General features: G+C 31.2%; 1 protein-coding gene across 1 annotated transcript; it reads left to right on the top strand.

Annotated features, from left to right (window-relative positions):
- Nucleotides 1-5,304: 5,304 nt before the first annotated feature.
- LOC143349823 (very long chain fatty acid elongase 7) lies at nt 5,305-21,159 on the top strand. Its single transcript, XM_076781389.1, has 8 exons — nt 5,305-5,420; nt 6,641-6,689; nt 8,129-8,319; nt 9,305-9,385; nt 9,469-9,631; nt 10,373-10,512; nt 17,548-17,738; nt 19,980-21,159. Exons 1-7 carry the CDS (start codon nt 5,355-5,357, stop codon nt 17,710-17,712), a joined length of 855 nt encoding a protein of 284 aa, XP_076637504.1. The 5' UTR covers nt 5,305-5,354; the 3' UTR covers nt 17,713-17,738; nt 19,980-21,159.
- Nucleotides 21,160-21,441: the final 282 nt, after the last annotated feature.

Below are 21,441 nucleotides of genomic sequence, written 5' to 3'. Positions count from 1 at the left end.
TTTAAATCAAAAACACTCGTAAAAACAGACATTTATTCGTTTTAAAATGTGCTTCCTATTTATTTATTCCGAAATCCATTATCGCGAAATATGTTTCGAAGCGTATCGTTTGAGTTCGTTAAAAATTATATCGCGGCAAATAGAAGAGATTCATTTTACAATCGTACTGAGTTTAGTACGAAGATAGAATTCGAGTTTACGTGATTATATTTCTGTTGACGTATTTTTAATAATCATAATATTTTTATTTTTTTTGACACGTACCTTTACGCGGAGGATTATCCAACAGAATGAGATTACTTCGACACGTTCGTCGTCTTTGCGACACTTACTACATTTTTGTGGCTTTTCTACCTAAACTTTATTGTTCGTTTAGTATGTTTGCAGTAGACGAACGTAGCATTTTAATTATACGATAGCCAGTTCCATCCTATGACGCGATGTATGGTTCAAAGCTTTTAGAAAATGATGTTCTTGGATAATTCAGGCAAATAAGCTATACATGAGTTTATATGGGGTTTATATAATATACATTTTCATATTGTATCCAGAATTAAAAGATATTTAAGTCTTGTCGATAGTTTCATAAATTATTATTTACTTTTTCTTCTCTTTTCACATTTTCCATACGTATTATTATTTTCATACGTTATTGTATAGGTTTTAGATTTGTGGCGTTGCTTCCCATGCTCGCCACCAGAGGGGCCGCGCTCTCACAAGCGCTCGATCGAACTCTCGATCGCTATATATACAATCCTCGACCGACTTCCCAATATCCCAATTATCTAAGGCAGGGCCTTTCCTTTCCTTTTCTGTCCTCCTACGATTCCCACGAGTTTTCCAATCCGCAGCGACATAGCGCCCCACAGATTTTTAAAGATTCTATCTTGTTCCTAAAGAGAACCACCAGAGTGTAATTGAAACATTTAATATGAAAATTTAAATATACAGGCTTGTAAAATGAGGAATAAAAATTTGTCATACAAAACTTGTGTTTCGAGAAAATTGACTTTGAAAATTCATCAGTTACATGTTCACACGTATCATTCGATCACATAATATTACGCATGATATAATAATATGTTGTTAATATACTTATTTGGAATAAAAGGTATAATTAGATTCAGTTTCTGGAATTTCTATTTACCTGCTCCCGTTGAAACTTATACAGTGACAACTTTTTTTGTTTAAAACAGATTCTTTTTATCTGTTTAAATGGAACCTCTTAAAATACTTCCATAACAGTTTAAATGGAACCTATTAAGAAAGTTCCATAACTGTTTAAATGGAATCTATTAAAAGTTTCATAACGGTTTAAATGGAACTTATTGAAAAAGTTCTATAACTCTTTAGATGGCCAACATATTGGAAACAATGTTATAATTATTTCGATCTTTTGTAACAATTAAGAGTTCTTTTGTATCTTGCTATACGTAAAGCTGAAATTCTTTCGTATCTCCTCAATTTTCTTTAAAAAAATACAAATAGTTTCCTTCTTTTTAAGTTCAAAACACAAATGAGTCGATTTTCAGGATCGATAATTTACTCGCAGAATGACACTGATTTTATCTATAACTTTCTTGGACAATTCAAAGATTAATTTATATATATTTATTACGTTCAACTATTTTAAATCTTACACGATTTCATTGTAATTTTCTTACCCGTTACACGTCGAATATTTCCACGAAATTTATTTTTCTTCGTGTTTATATTTTTCTATGTATAATTTTAATTGTTCGTGAAGACTATATCTCTTATTTCTATATTATTAACTATTAATTTGAAATACTTCTCATATACGAGTTTGTAATGTCTAACTTGAATAAAATAAATAATTTTTGCTTCAAGCTTGTTGCAGGTTTGTTGCATTTACAATAAAGGTTTCAGTGAAAATCGAAGTAGTGTTTGTAACGAAAATTAAAAAATTCCACGTACACTCAAGTAAAATTATTTAACCGTTTGCAAAAATAGTGTCTGGTCTGCCATTTAATTTGACGAAGCAGTTTGGCAATTTCATTCCTTCTTTAATAAAGCATCATGAAGTCCCATAGATATACAAGGTGTTCGGCCAACCCTGGGGAAAATTTTAATGGGGGATTCTAGAGGCCAAAATAAGACGAAAATCAAAAATATCAATTTGTTGATGGAGGCTTCGTTAAAAAGTTATTAACGTTTAAAGTTCCGTCCGTACTGAATTTTTTTCTAGAAAGTAGGTAGGATTTCGGGGGTAGATCTATTCACCAAAAATTATTGTAATTGACCCCCGCAACCGAAAATAATTTTTCCAGAACGATTTGAAATTTTTTAATTTTGTCGAAAAATTTCACATCTTCTCGAATTTTTTTCTAGGAAATGAGTAGGATTTCGAGGATATGACTGTTCACCAAAAATGATTGTAATTGATCCATGCAGTTAAAAATAATTTTTTTAGAACGATTTGAAAAATTTTTTGTTCGCCGAAAAATTTCAACACCTACCTGAATTTTTTTCTCGAAAGTGGGTAGGTTTTCGGGGGTATGTGTATTCACCAAAAATGGTTCTATTTGACCCCAGAACCTAGAAATAATTTTTTTAAAACAATTCGAAATTTTTTTTTTTCGTCGAAAAATTTAGGCACCTACCCCCTGTCGATTTTTCATAAAAATTCGTTTTTGATTTTTAATAATTTTGTTTGACGTCCTACAGAAAAGTTGTATAACACTTTTTTGTAGGTACCCATAAGCTCTACTTCAGAAAAAAGTTTCATTGAAATATATTCACAATTGTAGGAGTTACGGCTGTTTGAAAATTGGACCATTTTTATGGGGTTTTTCTTATTTTGCGGGGTCAAGGACCAACTTTTCCAATATTTTTACGATTTGTGCATATTCTCCACCAAAATACGCGTAGTTTGCTTTTTTAAACATTAAAATCGTCCAATCCGTTCAGAAGTTATGACGTTTTAAAGATTCGCATGATAATTCGGGCAGACATTTCTGGCCAGAAATTATATTTTCGGTTAGGAATTTTTTCCTCGAAAACGCGTAGAAATTCGGGGGTATGTGTAATGACCAAAAATGATTGTAATCGACTCTTGCAACCGAAAATAATTTTTTTAGAACGATTTGAAAAATTTTTTTTTTGCCAAAAAATTTCAGCACCTACCCGAATTTTTTTCTCGAAAGTGGGTAGGATTTCAGGGATATGTCTATTCACCAAAAATGCTTATAATTGACCCTCGCAACCAAAAATAATTTTTCGAGAATTATTTGAAATGTTTTAATTTAATTTGTTAATAACTTTTTAATGAAGCGTCAGTCAAGAAATTGATATTTCTTTTTTTCGTCTTATTTTGGCCTCTAGAATCTCTCATTAAACTTTTTCCCAGGGGTAACCGAACACCCTGTATACTTCAAGAGTGGTTTTATTGCACGGATTTGCATTTTAGCCACGATAAACCGTGCTATTGAAACGCTTATTATTTAATGATTGCTATCGTTGAATAGAACGTGTAATTCTGACAAACAATTCGAAATGCCTGTATGCATAATTAACAATAAAAATAAGGATAACGATCATGGTAATCGCGTGGAGTTTTCGATCGTCAAAAGTCATGAGATTCCGTTCCACAATTGCCTATAAATTGCAAAATAGAACGAACCCCCGTTAACATAATACGAGCCCCGAAAGCCTGTTGTATAAACATGCCAATGTAATTCTCCCTCACTTCATCGTTTTGTTTTCGACGGGCCGTAACCTGTAATAGAATTAAATTCATCTGACGCGTTATAATCATCCAGCTCCATTTTCCGCCGGTATAAATTACCTTTTTCTCTTTCAAGGTCGACAAATTTCCATATAACATGAAAGTATTCTTTGATTGTTAATTTAATAATGACTCTGGTTATTTTGTTTCACGGTTATTTCGCTTTAAAATACAGGTACTACGTGTTCCAAAAACCTTTTAAAGATAAAAAAGAATTTTAAAAATATTTTAATTCTAAACAATTTTTTTAACGCAGTAATTTGTATTATATTATTCGTTGACAATTAGTAATTGTGAGATAAATTACATAAATGTTTCATACCACTTTTTAGGTCTTCCTCTTCCTCTAAAGTAAAATATTTATTATATATGTAAATGATATTAAATTTATTTTATTTTAGATATTTTTTAGAACAGTTTTTAATCCAAAGAAGACCCAATATTGTGGTCGAAAATGTTTATGTCGTTTCATGGCCAATGAATAATACGAATTACTTGCACGAACCTAATTTGTATAATTCGTACACTGTTGATTTTAATATTACAAAATTAGATTGACAAAAGATGATTATAATTCCGTTCATTGTTCAATTAAAGTGATTTTAAAATATTATAAATCTGGAGCACGATATTTTCATTAGTACTTAAAATGTTAAATTCTATTTGGTCAATTCTTTATATTCCAAATAATGTTTTTTAAAATAAATCCATCAAACGTTATAGAAAAACATTCGTCGTTTTAATTTTAAATTAAGTTTGCCATTGTTTCACGAATTTTAAAAGAAACTTCGTTGAATACGACTATTTCAAGAGTATTTGAAAATAAGAAAAGTAATTAAATGGTTCCATTATTTTTGTTTCATAAATTTTACTTCAATATTAACAATGATGCCTTTGAAATTTGTTCCGAATGTGATTTCTTCACCAACATTTAAAAACAAGGAAAATAATCAAATAATTTCATTACTCATTACTTCAAATTATGTAACGATTTGTTTCACTCTAAATAACCTTCAACAGCCACGCGAAACTATTATTTTTTATTTTCAAATTAAATTTATTATTATTTCAACTTGAATTAAGCATCTTTAAAACATCAAGAGAAAATCGTACACGATTTTTCTCCAGTAATTAAGAATAAGGAAGCTGGTTCCATTAGTTTATGTCGATAAATTGATGTTTCGAAGCGTTGCACGAAATCGTTATTATAAATTTCAAATTTATGAATTTTCCATCGTTCTGAAGCATCGTAGAAAAATGTCATGTTGTCGATGGGAAGATATTGTGGAGGCGGATTTCTGAAATTTCGTTCGAAAGATTTTCAACTGTTGGTGTGGTTCGATGGAAAGTGTAACGATCAGACGTAATCGATAGTAAATATGCAAATAATATGCTTCACTGTACAGGTCTTGAACGTGTTTCTTTATCGTATTAAGATAGGGTGTGCGAGAAACCCTTTGCAGGGAATCGGGCTTGTGTGTTACGTTCCTGTCTCCGAGTCACTGCTAGGGGTGCTTGCCCTGCAGATGAACTTAGACAGTAGGCTGCTGCCGCGAAAGACGGTGTTAACGTCGATAGTAACCATTCGAAGCGTTCACTAACCCGAATGTCAGTCGATATCTGCAAACTCGATGGCCAGGATGGGAAAGGTCTCCCAATTCACGTGTCACAGGTACTTCTTTTTCATTTCCTCGACCATCTTGTCGACAATACAAAGCTTTACTGCCAATTAACCACTCTTGTTTAGAAAATTTCAAAATTACATTGCGCCTGTTAACAGTAGATTGCTTATGTTTCCATAAAAAGCTTCTAGAAAATTGAGAAATTTATTATCGCGTGTTAGTTTCTACAATTTATTATTTTAATGCATTATTAAAATACAAAGTGTAGAGTTTCGATCGATCACGTACAAAGCTAGAAAATTGAGAAATTTATTATTGCATACTAGTTTCTACAATTTATTATTTTAATGCATTATTAAAATACAAGGTGTAGAAATGTTTCGATCGATCTCGTACAAAGTTAGAAAATTGAGAAATTTATTATTGCATACTAGTTTCTACAATTTATTATTTTAATGCATTCTTAAAATACAAGGTATAGAGTTTCGATCGATCACCAGTGCTCGTCGAAACAAGAGAATATTTTCCATAAATCATTTGTATCGGATTTATGAAGTATTACGTTTTGACGAATGCTCGAAAATGTTTCTTCGTAAAATTCCAAATGGTTCGAAGCAACCTATCATTGTAAAAACATAATTGAAGTTATGGTTACGAATTCTAGTACCTTATGAAGAAGCTGTATTTCAGTTTTTATTAATTATCGTCATTTTTCACGCTTGTATCTTTTCCTAAACTCTAGATTTAGTTACTTCTTATTTGGAAATATACTACAAAATTTTTATATTATCTGTCAAGCTTTGGATTAGAAATAATTTTATTGGTTTTTCGAACGTTGATAGCAACTTAGTGCTAATAAACGAGTATTTAAAGATGGGAATTATTATTTTTAAACGGTACATTTTTTACTCAATGCACTGTTTTACAATTTTAACTGTGCATCGATGCATCGTTAGAGATGCAATCGTTTAAATGGTTCGTCCTTCTCGTGTCGTTCAGAAGATCTACCTAATATCACTTAAATTATCGATTATTATAATACACATTCTTTCCAAGCTTTGTTTTCGTTTAATCGATTACTTTTCACGCTTAAACGTGATTTTAACTTCAGCTTTCTTTTGTGTTGTCGTCGTACGTTTGATAGTGTAAATCCAATCCACATTCGTAGACATTATTATTAATTCATTTTTTGTTTTATGTTTTATCGTGATTATTTCCTGTTATCGACCACTGCATTGTCGGAATTCTCCGATATCTTTGCTACCTGAAGAACGTGGGATTCCTGGAAACGTATCGTTACATCATGGAGGACGCAGCAGGTCAGTCTTCAAATTTATTTCAATAATCTATTTTTCCTGCAATGCATCTGAAGTGTATTTATAATTTGTTTTATCAATAGTCTATCCTACTTCTATTTTCTGCAGTATTGAATTTAATTTATTTTGTTGAAATGTTGCTTTTAAATGTAAAAAGACACTGAAAATTAAGTTTTTCGTACTCCATTACTATGTTTGGGTTAGAGTTCTTTTCTCAACACTTATCTAATATTTGAAAAATATTAACAAAGCTTTTAATCGTTTTTAAAACGTAACAGATGGTATTAGAAAACAAATTTTTACAAGTTTTATTGTTGGAATTACTATAATTAATTTATAATATTTGCGTTAAATTTCCATTCTTTTTTGTAATAATTGTTATACATATACTGATATTCTCATGGATTTTATGAAGTGTTTATAGAAGGTCTACATATTCTGTAGTTAAGAAATTTGGAAACATTCTTCGATATTTATAGAAATATAGTTCTGAACTGACAACTGTTCAATGTAGATATGTATTTGTCTAATTTGAAAATTAAAATTTTTCGGTATCGTTTTAAGGCTCGGACTGGATTTGTGCAGAGCACCCTGTATATGATTGAAGATATCGGTTTAACACATTTAACACATTCGCGGTCAGAACGTTTATAGGCACCGTCTGCCAATTTATACACGATTGAATGTCTAATGACGTCATGGATATTTAACCTCTCATCGACACGACGTGGTCTTTATCAAAAATTAATGATGATAAATGGGAGTCTTGTCAAATAACTAATAAATAATTTTACAATTTAGCTGCATAAGCGTAGTTTAATTTTATTAATGTTAAAGGTTTCGATCCCAGATTTGAAATATCTTTATTGATAATGGTCTAAATAATTGTGGACCAAATAAAAATAACTGTATGATACAAGAAAAACATTATTAAATAATGCAACTTAGCCATAAGAGTCACAAATGGTCTCTTGGTGTTTATTTATCTTATGAATTTATAAATTTAAAAACTTTTTTTAAAGATATTGTAGAAGTTTTTACATTTTCACAAAATTTAAACATTTTTGATAAATTCTCTTTATCAATTTTGTACAATATTTATAAAAATTTGATACATTGGTAAAGTTCAAAATTTTACATATTTATATGTAACTTAATATTCATCGTTCGTATTATGCTATAATTGTATTTATTTTTACTTTTTTTATAATTATTCAGTTCATTTTTACTGAACATGATCGAAACCTGGAACCAATTAAACTATGTTCATAGAGCTATATTGTCAAATTATTTATCAGAAACTGCCATAAAAACCTATCTAGTCACTGGACGCCATATTGTGAGGACGCAGTCAGACATCCTTCAAAGACATCCTTTACTTATTATTTGTAAAATAATATTTTTTTAAATCATTGTTTACTTGAAACTATCTTCTTTTATAGATCCTAGAGTAGCGGACTGGTTCTTAATGGGCAGCCCAGTTCCATTGTTAGGAATTACATCCCTTTATCTGGTGTTCGTTCTTCGCCTTGGTCCACTTTATATGAAAAACCGAAAACCGTACAGCCTGAATAGAATAATGATTTTTTACAACATCTTTATGGCAATTGCAAGCGCTGCGGTATTCCATGGGGTGAGTTCAATATTTTGTAGCATAGTTTAACTATTCGATGCAATTAGATTGTGATTCTAACAGAACTACACACAAATATGGAAAACGAACGATACATTAGTAATTAAAGGAATACTTAGCCCACTTACTGCCGATTTATTATGTTTTCAAAATTGATGTTTAATCGAAGTTTAATCTAATATCTTAAAATTTCGACAGGCCTTGTAAAAAAACACTGGCATCCACCAATAATGAAATATTTCTACAGTATCGAGTGTAAAACAACAAATAACAGTATCATGAGTTTATACAAATATTTTTTTTTAGTGAAAAATCATAATAACGTAAAATAGAACAGGTTTTATTAATTAAAATTTGGAAATATTCTAGATAAGAAAAATCAAGTAAATTATTACTGACTGTAATATTTTTTTTCACTTCATTATATATTACAAAAAAGGTTACAGTATAGAGGAACTGCAGCATATTTGGAATATCAATTTGTTTAAGATGAATAAAAAATTTAACTTCAAATTTAAATTCAAACTTTCAATTATAACGAATAACGAAAAGTATCTGAAACATTGCTCTAATCGAAAACCGACAAAAAGTGACAAATTTGAAATAACAGTATTTCAATTAATCAATTTGTATTAAGAACTAACAATATAGTGTAATTAATTCTTTTCATTTAAAAATGATAATTTGTGTCTCTTTGGTACATAGGTGTATAATTTTTCTTATACAGAATACACCTTTAACTTTAAAATAATATTATAAATTGTACAGGTGACTTTATATTCCAACACTATTTTCAAACATAAAATTCATTGAATTATACGTTTTCCATTTTAAAAACCAAATAGCCACAAAAGAAAGCTGTTTCGTGCTGAAAAAAGTTTGGAAAATACTGCTCTATTTTACACTATTTCGTTACAAAATTTTATTGCTATCGTCTATTGATCTTCTATCACTTAAAATATTTAATGTTTTTTCAAATTCTCAGCTGCTTACTTCAGGGTTTACTACGAGATTGTCCTTAGGATGCGAGTCTCACACAGTTTCGTACGATCCTGAATCTCTTCGCGTAAGTAGAGAGGACTTTTTGAAAACGCAAATCTGATTAGTATAAGAGAGTCTCTAGTGTAAGAGTTATCTTGTATTTAATAGATGGCTCGATGGATATGGAGGCTCCTAATACTGAAAGTCTTCGAGCTGAGCGACACCGTCATTTTCATTCTGAGAAAGAAATACAATCAAGCATCCTTCCTTCACGTTTATCACCACACGTCGACCGTTTTACTTTCGTGGATAGCGTGTAAATTTGTTCCAGGTAAATCGTTTCGAATTTTAGTTAGCTTGTTTCATGCTTAATCTCGTTCATTTGTACATTTACCTCTTCAGGCATACTAGCAAGGACACAGATACTGTGTGTTTAGTATGCACGTCATTTTACATATTCTACGGTCCAAATACCCAATAGTATCCTGATCAAATATTCCAAAATAAATTTCACCATAGAACACAGTATCCATATCATAAGTGTGGACGAAAATTAAATTTTATCAAAGCTAATAAGGAATTATTTAAATTTTAAAAAATTATTACAATTATTCAAATAGTTAGTAAGGAAACATATTTTTCCATTTACGTTTTTGTATAAACGAGATGCGTTTTAAATTAAATTATTTCTGGATCAGATTATTGACAGTATCCATGTCATAAGTGTGGACAAAAATTAAATTTTATCAAATCTAATAAGGAATTTAATTTTAAAAAAATTATTACAATTATTATTAGTAAGGAAACACATTCTTTCATTTACGTTTCTGTATAAACGAGTCGCGTCTTAAATTAAATTATTTCTGGATCAGATTATCGAAACGATATATCATATTTGAAAAAAATTATCACTCGATGCAAACGACACACTTCGCTAAAGATAAAAAAAAACACAAATTGAAGTTTTTCCAAAGAGTACATTCCTTTTCACGATCTATCGCGCGACGATCAAACTTTTATTCCCATCGAATTTCCAGGAATCCCTTCAAACGATGAATTGTATTATTTCCAGGCGGCATGTGGACGTTCGCGATTATGCTAAACTGCATAGTGCACGTGATTATGTACACCTATTATCTCCTTGCCTGCTTGGGCCCAGAAATGCAAAAGAGGATCGCACCTTGGAAACAATACATTACGGGATTACAAATGGTACGTTTCCATTTTCTATCTGACTTCACTATCTGGTACGTTGCATACAGCCCGCAATGCATATATATTCTCGTGCCGCTCGTTGCGCTGACTGAATTGCCGTGCTGGGAGCGTTATTCGCTCATTTCACCGTACACGCCGCGTATCGCGTAATCGTAAAATTACATTTCGTCGCGCGGCGAATTTTTCAAAAGCAGAATTGCTATTGACGTTTGACCGCCCCGCCGCGAACCCTGTGCAAAGTAAATTAATCTAAGCGAACAGTGGCCAGAATGGAAAACAACGAGCAACGAACGACATTTTCGTAGAAACGCCGCCATTGAACGGATAACGATGAACGGAACACGCACGATGATACGTTCTCATGGTAAAAGTAAAACCAAAAGGGAATAAGGACGGTTATAAGTTTTGTCACAAGATGTTTTTAAAACACTTTCTATTCAATCTCGTCACAAGCAAAGAGAAGTTTAGCTTATTTAAATTTAATTCGAAACGTTTTGATTCTAGTTTGAGTTAGCTTCAAACTAACGAAATAATATGAAAAAATTGTACAATATCAAAAAGTAAAAGTATATTTGAAAGTAAGCTATTCCAAGAGTCATCCTGAAACGCCGCCATTGAACGAATAAAGGGGAATGGGGATGGTTATAAGTCACAAGATGTTTTTAGGTGTCTTTGGTTGCGCATGAAACAATAAAATTTAGTGTCTCAATCGTTTTTGTACATTCATTTTTACAGTATCTATTCTTTCAATTAGTTGAAGTAAATGGAACAAATAAGTAGCTATTTAAAAAAAAATTATTTTAGTTAGAAAGTACTAGTTGCCAGAATAACTGTCAAATTAAATAAAAAAATTCATAATAACCATATATTTCTTACACTTCAGTCCAAGACACTAATAAAATTAAAGAGTAAACGGTGTTGAAAGTCGTATAATCTTACAACCTTAGTTTTAGGAATAAGTAAGAAAGTCACTCTTTTAGAGCATGGTTTTTTAACATTAAAAAACACTATTCTAAGTGTTTGATAACTAGGACATGCTCGATTACACTATCTTTTGTTTTGTCCTGTTTTTTTATTTAGGGGATGAAATTACCTTTGAAATTTTATAAAGAGAGGTACAAATGTTCCTATTACGTTGTTAGTTTAAAAAATATTATAATATTGTGTTGAGTAAAAATTGATATAAATTTAATTTACGTCATAACTTACTGTATCAATGATTTTTTGTCAATAGTCATTCTTATCAGGGTTGCGAATTCTTTTATACGTTTCTTGCATTTTTTATACATATTTAAATGATTAAGAATAGTTAGTCACCTGATAAGGGTGATGGACAATAACATAATTCACATAGTTATGACATAAATTAAATTCATGTGAATATATAATAAAATAGAAATTATTGTATCTCTTTTTGTAAACTTTAAGGGGTGGTTTCACCTGAATACAAGTACGTGTCGAATATTTCTTGATGTTTTAGAATCATTGTTTCAAATGTTTCAAACCAATTAGGGAAGAAATTTTTATTGAGCTGTCACAAGCAAAGAGAAGTTTAGCTTAAAATTTAATTCAAAACGTAAAAATGTTAGTGTAAAATTGATGGAAACGAATGAAAGAAGGACTCAAATGAAACTAGACATAGTGAATTGTTACGACGAATGCAAATTATAAAAATATTGGTTTCTTACAAAGTGCACCATATTCTTAGTTTCAAATTTCAGTGCAAGTGTTTTTTTGAAATCGATTCTGTAGGTGAGCAGGAGTGAGAGAGACACTTAAAATTGTGGTAACGTCACGTGTTAACACGAGTGAGAATTCTTTTCTCTTTTGTCCAATGTGCAGCGAGAAGAAAGATCGAACCGATGAAAGGAAGAAAAAAGAATTCTCACTCGTGTCAACATACGATGTTACCACAGTTTTACTCCAAGAGTTTCATTCACTCCTACTCGTCCACACAATCAACATTAAAAAAACGCAGACGTGGAAAAGTGTATGTCTCCGAAATTTAAAACTAAGAATATTGCACGCTTTGTAAGAAACCAATTTTTTATAATTTGCGTTCCACGTAACAATTCACGAAGTCTAATTTCATTTGAGTCCTCTTTTTTTCTTTTCTTTATATCAATTTTCTTTCGTATCGTTAGTTAGAGAACAGAATTTTTAGCGGAAACATACATAATAATTATTAGTCTTCTTTAATAATTTGCACCTTAAAACCATAGTACTGTATGTGTTATTTGATTTAGTACAAACATTGATTACTATAACGCGTCTAGTAGTTCTCATAACATAAGAAACTTTAAAACTGAGGCGTAACTTATCGATTATTGAAATTTGTTAGAAGAACGTGTCTCGAAATTCTATTTAACCCCAGATTTTAACGATTATCTTTTATTTCTATATATTCTACTGTTTAATAAAATATAATACAATATCTGAATACTTATATAAATCATTCAAAATGGTAATCGTTATCGATATATTCTAGAAACTGCAGCTTTCATATTTATTTTCATTTTTGTCGTTCGTATCACTGCGATAACGAATTAATTAATTGCATACAAAATCATTGGAAAAGATCGACAGGTTCAAACAACGATGCAAAATTCAATACGTTTCACGTAACCAACTGTTACAGCTACAATGCAATTGTTCTTTATGCTTCTACTGGCGTGCCAAGAATTGCAGATGAAATGCATACAGTCGTAAAATATAAATGCCAAAGGGGATGCAGAACCAACGCTTTTTTAGAATAACGAAATACCACAAATAAATCTAGTTTAAAAAAATCGATTTATTTCATTTTATACTTGGAATGTCGAGTTCTTGCAATCTACCTAGAGAGGCCAATAACATTAATATTAACATTAATGTGCTAAAGGCAACAATTATAAAATGCGTGTAACCTTCCTCAATTCTTACAAAATTTTATTCAACTTGTTATTTCGCATATCGATTTTAATATTTCGCGCTGAAAATTCATCCAGTTTGCGAGAACGAGAATGATGTATACTGGTAAACAAATTTCCGTACAATCGAATCGAATTTATTGTTAAAATTACTATTATTTCCTACCGTGCTTGGAAATGTTATTTTTTTTATCAGATTGTAGTCTGTGGAAATTTCATAATAAACGTTACATAAAACAGTAATAAATTGATGTTAAAAAAGCTTCTATACACAGCGTAGCGACTAGGGTTACCAATCATACTTTCCTGAGAGAAAATATACTCTTTTCGAGGTGGTAAAATAATGTACTTTTACCTCGTACTTATCGAAGTCAACCATATTCTTTTATTTTTATATTTATACTACAAGCTTCGTTCAAATTCTAACGACATTTTTCAAATCATAATTTTATATATAAACATACATTTTTGTTCTTTGACTTGTAATATTAATAACATAAAATAATTGGTAACTTTTTCATAGTAATACGCATAAAAATTCTTGCAAGTATAGTACATATTAATAATAAAATCGTTTATAAAATTTTCCTAGATTATGGAAAGTTTTTTACCTAGTATAATTGTATTCTAAGATTGACAATAAGATTGAAGAATGTTTCTTCCAGTTCCTCCCAAAATTGATCGTTTTTTCTTTTTATTATATAACATAATACACAGGGCGTACCGTTATTCGGGATAAAATCGGACAGAGGGCGATTCTTTATGTAAAAATGAAACGTAAAGAGAGAATAAAATTTTTTCATACGAAGCTTCGTTACCAAGAAAATCGTGTTTGAAAATTTATTAGGTACGCGTGCAGAGTTCGACTCTGACATCAGCGCAAGTAGAAACAGTGAGTAATGGACAGACGTGCCAGCGAAATCGTATTCAAACGCACGAGTATCCGATAAATTTTTAAATACAATTGTCTTAAAAACGAAATATTTATATGGCAGAATTTTATTCTACATTTTCTACTTATATTTCTACGAGGAATCGCTCTTTGCCCAGTTAAACTACGCATTAAAAATGCAGTGTGCATTGCAAATAAATTTTGAAAGTAAGAGTTACTTTAATAAACATAATAAAATGGAAGGAAATTTATTTTATTCGATTTTTACATTATTCGCGATATCAAAAAATATTTTTAATGAAGGCTTCAGGGTATCATGGGGTCATTATATAGTCTCGTACAACCATCAGTGTTGCATTTATCTAGTTCAAATTGTACATATATTAGTAACGATCATGCAAGATTATTTTGGAAATATCTAACTAGTTATTTTTCACTAGTCTTGAATATTTCAAATGTAACGCTACAAGATAAAAGTTAGGTTTTAACAACAGTATTTTTAAGAGCATTGAGCCTCGTTTTTTATGTATTTACATAATCTGTATTTACGTGAATTTGTTATATATTCAGGTACCTGGGTTTCCGCACATGCGTGGTGAAAATGTTGAATAATATTAATGATAATAATCGTCTTTTGAAACTCTTAAGCGTTCCATTGAAATTATATAAATTTTATTTTAAAAAAAGATTTTCTAAATACATATATATTGAAGAACACTAGAATTTCTGAATAAGTAACAGTAAGGTATTTAAGTAAATTGTTATTTAGAAAGCTAACATGGCAAGAATTATATTAAAATCAAATGTAAATAGCTCAAACGAAAGGAAAATGTCTCGTTTAATAGGAAATATTTAAATATTAAGACTTACAAACAAATTACTTCTTTATAAAGTTATTTCAATAGGAATATTAGAAAACGATTGAGTCTATTGAAAAATTGAGATGCACGATTCTGATTAAAACACTCTAGGCGTATTTGCAAAGTTTTTTGCGATATGTCACTAACGAAGTCATCCATCATGGTCTATGGATATCCACAATCAAATATGAAACGGTACGATCTAGCAAACTTTATCGTGCACTTAAAAATATTACAACCAATAAACCAGATGCAAAGACTAAAAAAACCTATTAGATCAATCAAATAGATATTTTATGAGAGTTCTCTTGTATATCTACATACAATGTGTTCTACAATACATGGAATCAATTTCAGGAATGGATTTAGTTCTCAAAACACACAATATTATTTGAAAAATATAACCCTATTGAGGTTAATCAGTATTTAACCAACAAGAAGTTACAGTTGCTTAAACTTAAAAACAAATTGAGAATAATTCCCATAGAAAATTAAGGTCACTGTTATATTTTTAATTGGAAGGTTATAGTGTATCAGGTCGTTACAATAGTGTAACAATACTATGAAGTTAAAAATATCTAGTTTCAAATGAAATAAAATTATTTTTAAATAACAATATAACAGTGATCATAATTTTTTTATCGAAAATCAATTTGATTACGAATTTAATTTAATATATATCTTCTAGAAGAATTATTTTTAAATACTCGAAACGAATAAAAAGGAAAGAGAACGTGGAATGCGTATGTTTAGTTATCGAATGGCTGTCGAAAGGCGCAAAACGAAACATGCTGTACACATCCCCAAAGTTTCATAAATTTCTGATTCTTCAGATGTTTCTTAGTAAGAAGAACTCGTCTAAAAGTTGCACAGTTACGAATATAATTAAATTTATATTTTCTAGTAGAATTATTTTTAAATACTCGAAACGAATGAAAAGGGAACAGAGCGCGGAATGCGGTCGTACCTTTAGTTATCGAATGGCTGTCGAAAGGCGCAATACGTTCTTCCAATGAATACGAAACACACGGCCAGGTAAGCGTGTGTTGCACTTGGCACGGAATGCGAATATCGGGCCATATTCGACGATCGTCCTTCCTAACTCGATAACCAGGTTTTCACGAGAGCTGAAAAGGTCGTAAGTGCCGGATGCAGAATTACACGTGTAGTTGCGAACAGCGATTCGATTTGGGTTCGAGCCCCGAGAGGAACAACAGCGGGATGAAATGGCGGCCGACGAAAGCGCGGCGCCGGAGGACGGGGAGAGTGGCGTCGGCACGGTTTTTAATTAAATAATCCGCCAACGGAGAACTTTTATTTCTGGCGAGATATCGACGGAACGATTTATTGGGTAACGTGGTCGTTTAATTTCAAGCAAAGCGTTTACACTATACGAAGCAGAACGGGGGGGAATGAAGAGGACTGCGACAGGGTAAAGTGTTATTTTACGTGTACAGCGTGGAGAGAGAGAAAGAGAACTTAATGAGCCTGTTGTACGCGAACAACGATGCTCTATATTCACGGTTTCTCTCTTGAAGCAGACACTTTTCTTTCTTATCTTTCTTGCGAATGGATAATACGGTTCTAATCCCTTGGCGTATTGGCGACCATAGACAAATGATCAGTGGTTCTACGTTTCCAGTTGGTACAGAGCTACGAGAATTATTAGACTACAACGCAATGTGTTCACAGTTTTTTTTTAGTTACCTGCGCATGTATGAGAAAATTGTGGTTAAAGGGATCTTTATTTATGAAAGGGGGATAACCAAGATATAAACAGTGATGTTTAAAAAATTAAAAATACTACGTTTATTCGGCGTACAGTTTTTGCGGAAGAATCAATAATTACATACTTTATTCAACTTCACTTTGTATTAGAATATTTATTTGTTCCGAATCATAAATTGCTTATGTCTTGAGAACGAAACATATTAGAAGACTGAATATTTGTATATAGTTTTATTTCAAACGAAAATTTTAGCTATTAATAATATAAATTGAAAATAGTATACATTGAAAAAAAATTCAAAATCTTTAAATATAATAATCTTGACGTCGTAACAAAATAGTTTTAATTTTTACAATAATTACTGTAAGAGTCTTGCTTTTATTTTTACGAACGACAGTGATTTTTCTCATTTTGATAAACGTTTATATTCATGAACAATTTTGAAACTTACGAAGTGTTAGAAAAAAATAGAGAACGAGTACAATTAAAATGTAAACAATTGAAGTATTCAATTATAGGTTAAATTTAAACATTTAAAAATGTACAGTAAACGTAACCATAAGCACTAAGAAGCAAGCTGTACATTTATACTATGCAAAACATATAAAATAAACTATGAAAATATTTTTTCTCTGTTTGCAGATCCAATTTGTGATTATGGTGTGTCATACGTTTCAAGCTCTGTTACCCTCCTGCGAACCAAATCGAAAACCAGTGGCTTACATTTACATGTCTCAGATTCTTACAATGTTCTACATGTTTTGCGACTATTACAAGAAATCGTATCTCAGAAAAAAGACAGAGTAATGTTTCGACGAGCCACGAGGACGAAGGTGAGCAAAGCTCTTAATATCTGGTCGATTTGCAAGTAACCGGTACGTTAATACGAGTATGTTTTCACCACATCGTCGGACTAACGGATTGTAAAATAGAAATCTTGATATACTTCGGGAAGTTTATGCTATAATTATGACGATACGTGTACCGTGTATAGTGCCGCGGTCGTTCCGGGAGTATAGTGCTTATAATTAGAGGAACATGCAATTTGTTGCTCGTAAGAGGAAATCTTTAGTAGAATCGGTGAGACTATCGAATGAAAATCTTTCCAACTCATTCTGTTTCAAGCTATATGCAAGCTGTCAGCATTAAATAACACAGAAATCAATAGCTACGTTTCCACTGTCTTAAACCATTTTGTAGGATTTGGATAGTATAAAAATATTAACTCTAACTGTCTGCATACTTATAATAAAGACATCATTCATAAATACGATAAATGAACTTTGTAAGAAAAATTCAAGAACTGTATCGCAACTAGGTTTCGATCAGTTTAGTATAGAGGAGAAGGAGAGACAAAATGGTCGACTAAGCTACATAAGAAATTTCAATCGACCGACATAATAACAAAAAAAAGAAATATAAAAGATGTTCAAAATAATTATCTTGCATCTCAATGTCAGCCTGTCTTATCATCGATCTTTTTATCTTTCTAACACGTCTAGAATGTACTTGTTAGAAACCTTGTTAAATTCTTTGGCAGACTATTTCGATATTGTTTGCAGACCGTTCTGCAATGGATTAAAATCCGGAGATAATGTTTTCAAAATATTCAGCAAAGTGGTACGTAAAAAATACCCAACTCTGTTTATAAACAGTTGAATGGAACCAGTTGTATTTATCAAAGTGAGTGCCAAATATTTTGTCTGGTCAGGAATCGTAAATAAAATATATACACCCGAAAAATATGAATGTCAAAGAGCATGTAGAAATAACGTTTCTTTTAGACTAACGAAATACAAATAAAAAAAAAAACATTGTTGAATTATTTACATTATTGTGCGTGTAATTAATTCAAGTAGAATTTGTTTATAATAGAAATAAAACAATTCAGATCGTAGAAGCTCTTTGCTTTAATAATAGTGCATTCAAATAACATTGAATCGACTAACCTGGTATTTCATAGATGCTCTGTGAGATTTGCATCAGGAGACTAGACTGCACATGCCAACTTTAGAGCATTAATTTTCTCTCTGTATAATAATTTTCGAACTCAATTGGTCGAATGCTTCGCGTTATTATCATTCTGGAATAATCATTTCCTTCGTGGCAAATGGCAGCATGTGGGATTTCAAAATGTCTTTATAACCCTGCCAGTCCATGGTTTATTCAATTCGAACGAGAGGTATAATTTCAATTCAAGGAAAATACTCTGACCATGATATTACCGCCTCCGAATATTAAAATTGCTCCAAGATAACGATCGTTCTATTTACCAAAACAGTGAAATATTTTAGTACATACATTTTATATATATCAAATAAAAAAAATTACAATAACTCGTGTAAGTTTAAAGTCTCTTAACTTTCGTTCGTAAGTGTACAATTGAAAATCGAATAATTTTTATTTTATTATTTAATAATTTTTTTTTGTACAACAAAATATTTTGAATTAATTTTAAATAATTTAATAAATTTATTTTTCATTTATTAAATAAATAATTATTTAATAATTGAAATTCTATAAAATTCAAATCATATATAGAATACCTGTACAGAACGACAATATAAAGAATAAATTTTCTATTTGCTCTTTTTGCAAGTAATCAATAAAATAAAAAATGTATGCCTACTCGTACATAATTAAACAATTATTCTAATATCACTTTCATATTATCGTGAAATTATTTCCACAAAAAGTAGGCGTTACGCCGACAGAATTAATTTGTTTTCGATGCAGAAATTAATTCGTTAGTCTCAAATAAATTGCTTCGTTAGTTTCGTTCGATCGAAATTTCACGCATCCCTATCTTCGCGCGGTTCAACAAAGGAACGGCCCATCATAATCGCGTGGCAATAATAATCCAGCGGTTGATTTAATGAATTTCACTCGAAAATTCACCGACTTTAACCTCATTATTGTTTTGCAATCGTTTCGATATCGCGAGCGTGTTGATTGCCAAGTTTAATTTTATCGGGTCGATCCGGCACACGCCCAATCCCCATACATTTGTTATTAAAACTTGCTCGAAAGTTACGCGGATTAATTTTATTCGTATAAGAACCTTTTGTCGACAGGTCGTTTCGAGAAGAATAGCAACGTCTAAAGCCGCCAGCCGCCGTTAAAATTATAGATTCCAGTTTTTGTGGTCGACTCTTCATTAGCTCTTCCGCCCTCGAAAGCCAGGACGCGTGTTCGCGTGGTAATAATTCAGTGGACAAAGTCAGAATCGAGCGATCCCAGCGGTGGATACAGCGACGCGTCGTGTGATACATCGTGCGGACGGTACACACCTAAAAGATATTCATCAGGAACCAAGGAAACACCGTTTCGATACGAGACATACCGCCCGATAGAAGAATAAAATTCGTATATACGAGTCAGCTCGTGTTTTGTTCGCAGGAATGCTTTTAGTCAGACTCTTTTTTTCATTGTTTTTCGTCCTTCTCCTCCAATGGATAGGAACGTATTACATTTTGTTGCGTGTAATATCGACAACGGGGGCGTTGTATCGCGAAACCGCAGTCGCGACCGTGATTTCGTTAAAATCTGGCAGATCGTAGATCAACGTTAGCGTTCCACGTTCTCGCGGTGGATTTTCATTTTTATCTCCGCGGATTTCAGGCACGATTTTCTTTTTTTACGATTGCTGGAAGCATTAGGTCGCCGAATAAGTTTCCACCAATTTCGAATTTCTATCTTAAGCGAACGTAAGTCTGGCCGGAATGAAGATTATTATGGAAATAAGTGCCATTCTCTTCGATATTGATGTCAGGTTTTTAAGGCAGCCTTTGTTACGATCACTTTTGTTACGATACGTAGACTTTTTATAATTTGAGTAATAAAAACGTTATAGTAGTAATAATAATATAATTCCGTCGATCGATACGAGTACATTTGTGTCGTAAAGATCAGTTTCGTTTAGAATTCATGATATGAATGCCATAAGATTAGCTCTGCTATTGAGTGTTCTTCCTGCCAAAACGTTAAAAATTTTTTTAAATAAACTGTAGTTTGTAGGTGATAAGCTCAATAGGTATAGAAGGTGGAGGAAGTGTTTTATGTTCAAGTCATTTAACTTGTGAAATTATTATCTTTAATATTCTATGAATTTTACAATAATTTATAGGACAAGGTAGACTATCTACAAGTTTCTACTCCATTTTTCAAAAAGGGAAACACTAGTTATGAGCTAATTTTATACGAATTTGTCTTTGCAAATTAATTTGATTTGAATAAAAACGACAATGTAGACGATATGGTATGCGTATAGTAGAAGTATAAATTTTTAGAAATAATCGTAAGATTATATCAGTTATACTTACAATTATAGACTTTGAGGCGAAATTTATTCGATAATATATTTTATACATGTATTAGACTAACATACCAAAATGTTTGTAATAAATATTATTGAATACACGTATTGCATTGTGTTGTGCATTACTCAATTATTTCACAATTAATTTGAATATATTTTAAATATTTATATGTATTTTACTTAAAATACTATTTTAATTGATAGTAATTGGGTTGTCA

This window comes from Colletes latitarsis, chromosome 14 (assembly GCF_051014445.1).
Source record: "Colletes latitarsis isolate SP2378_abdomen chromosome 14, iyColLati1, whole genome shotgun sequence".
NCBI classification, from domain to species: Eukaryota; Metazoa; Arthropoda; class Insecta; order Hymenoptera; family Colletidae; genus Colletes; species Colletes latitarsis.
This window is presented reverse-complemented; position numbering and strand designations above follow the sequence as displayed.

Bases quoted from the DNA above. Each gene is read 5' to 3' on its own strand.
- LOC143349823 (XM_076781389.1), top strand. From the start codon at position 5,355: ATGTCAGTCGATATCTGCAAACTCGATGGCCAGGATGGGAAAGGTCTC. The intron at 5,421-6,640 runs GTACTTCTTTTT...TGCTACCTGAAG, and splicing joins TCCCAATTCACGTGTCACAG to AACGTGGGATTCCTGGAAAC. The intron at 9,632-10,372 runs GTAAATCGTTTC...TATTATTTCCAG, and splicing joins AGCGTGTAAATTTGTTCCAG to GCGGCATGTGGACGTTCGCG.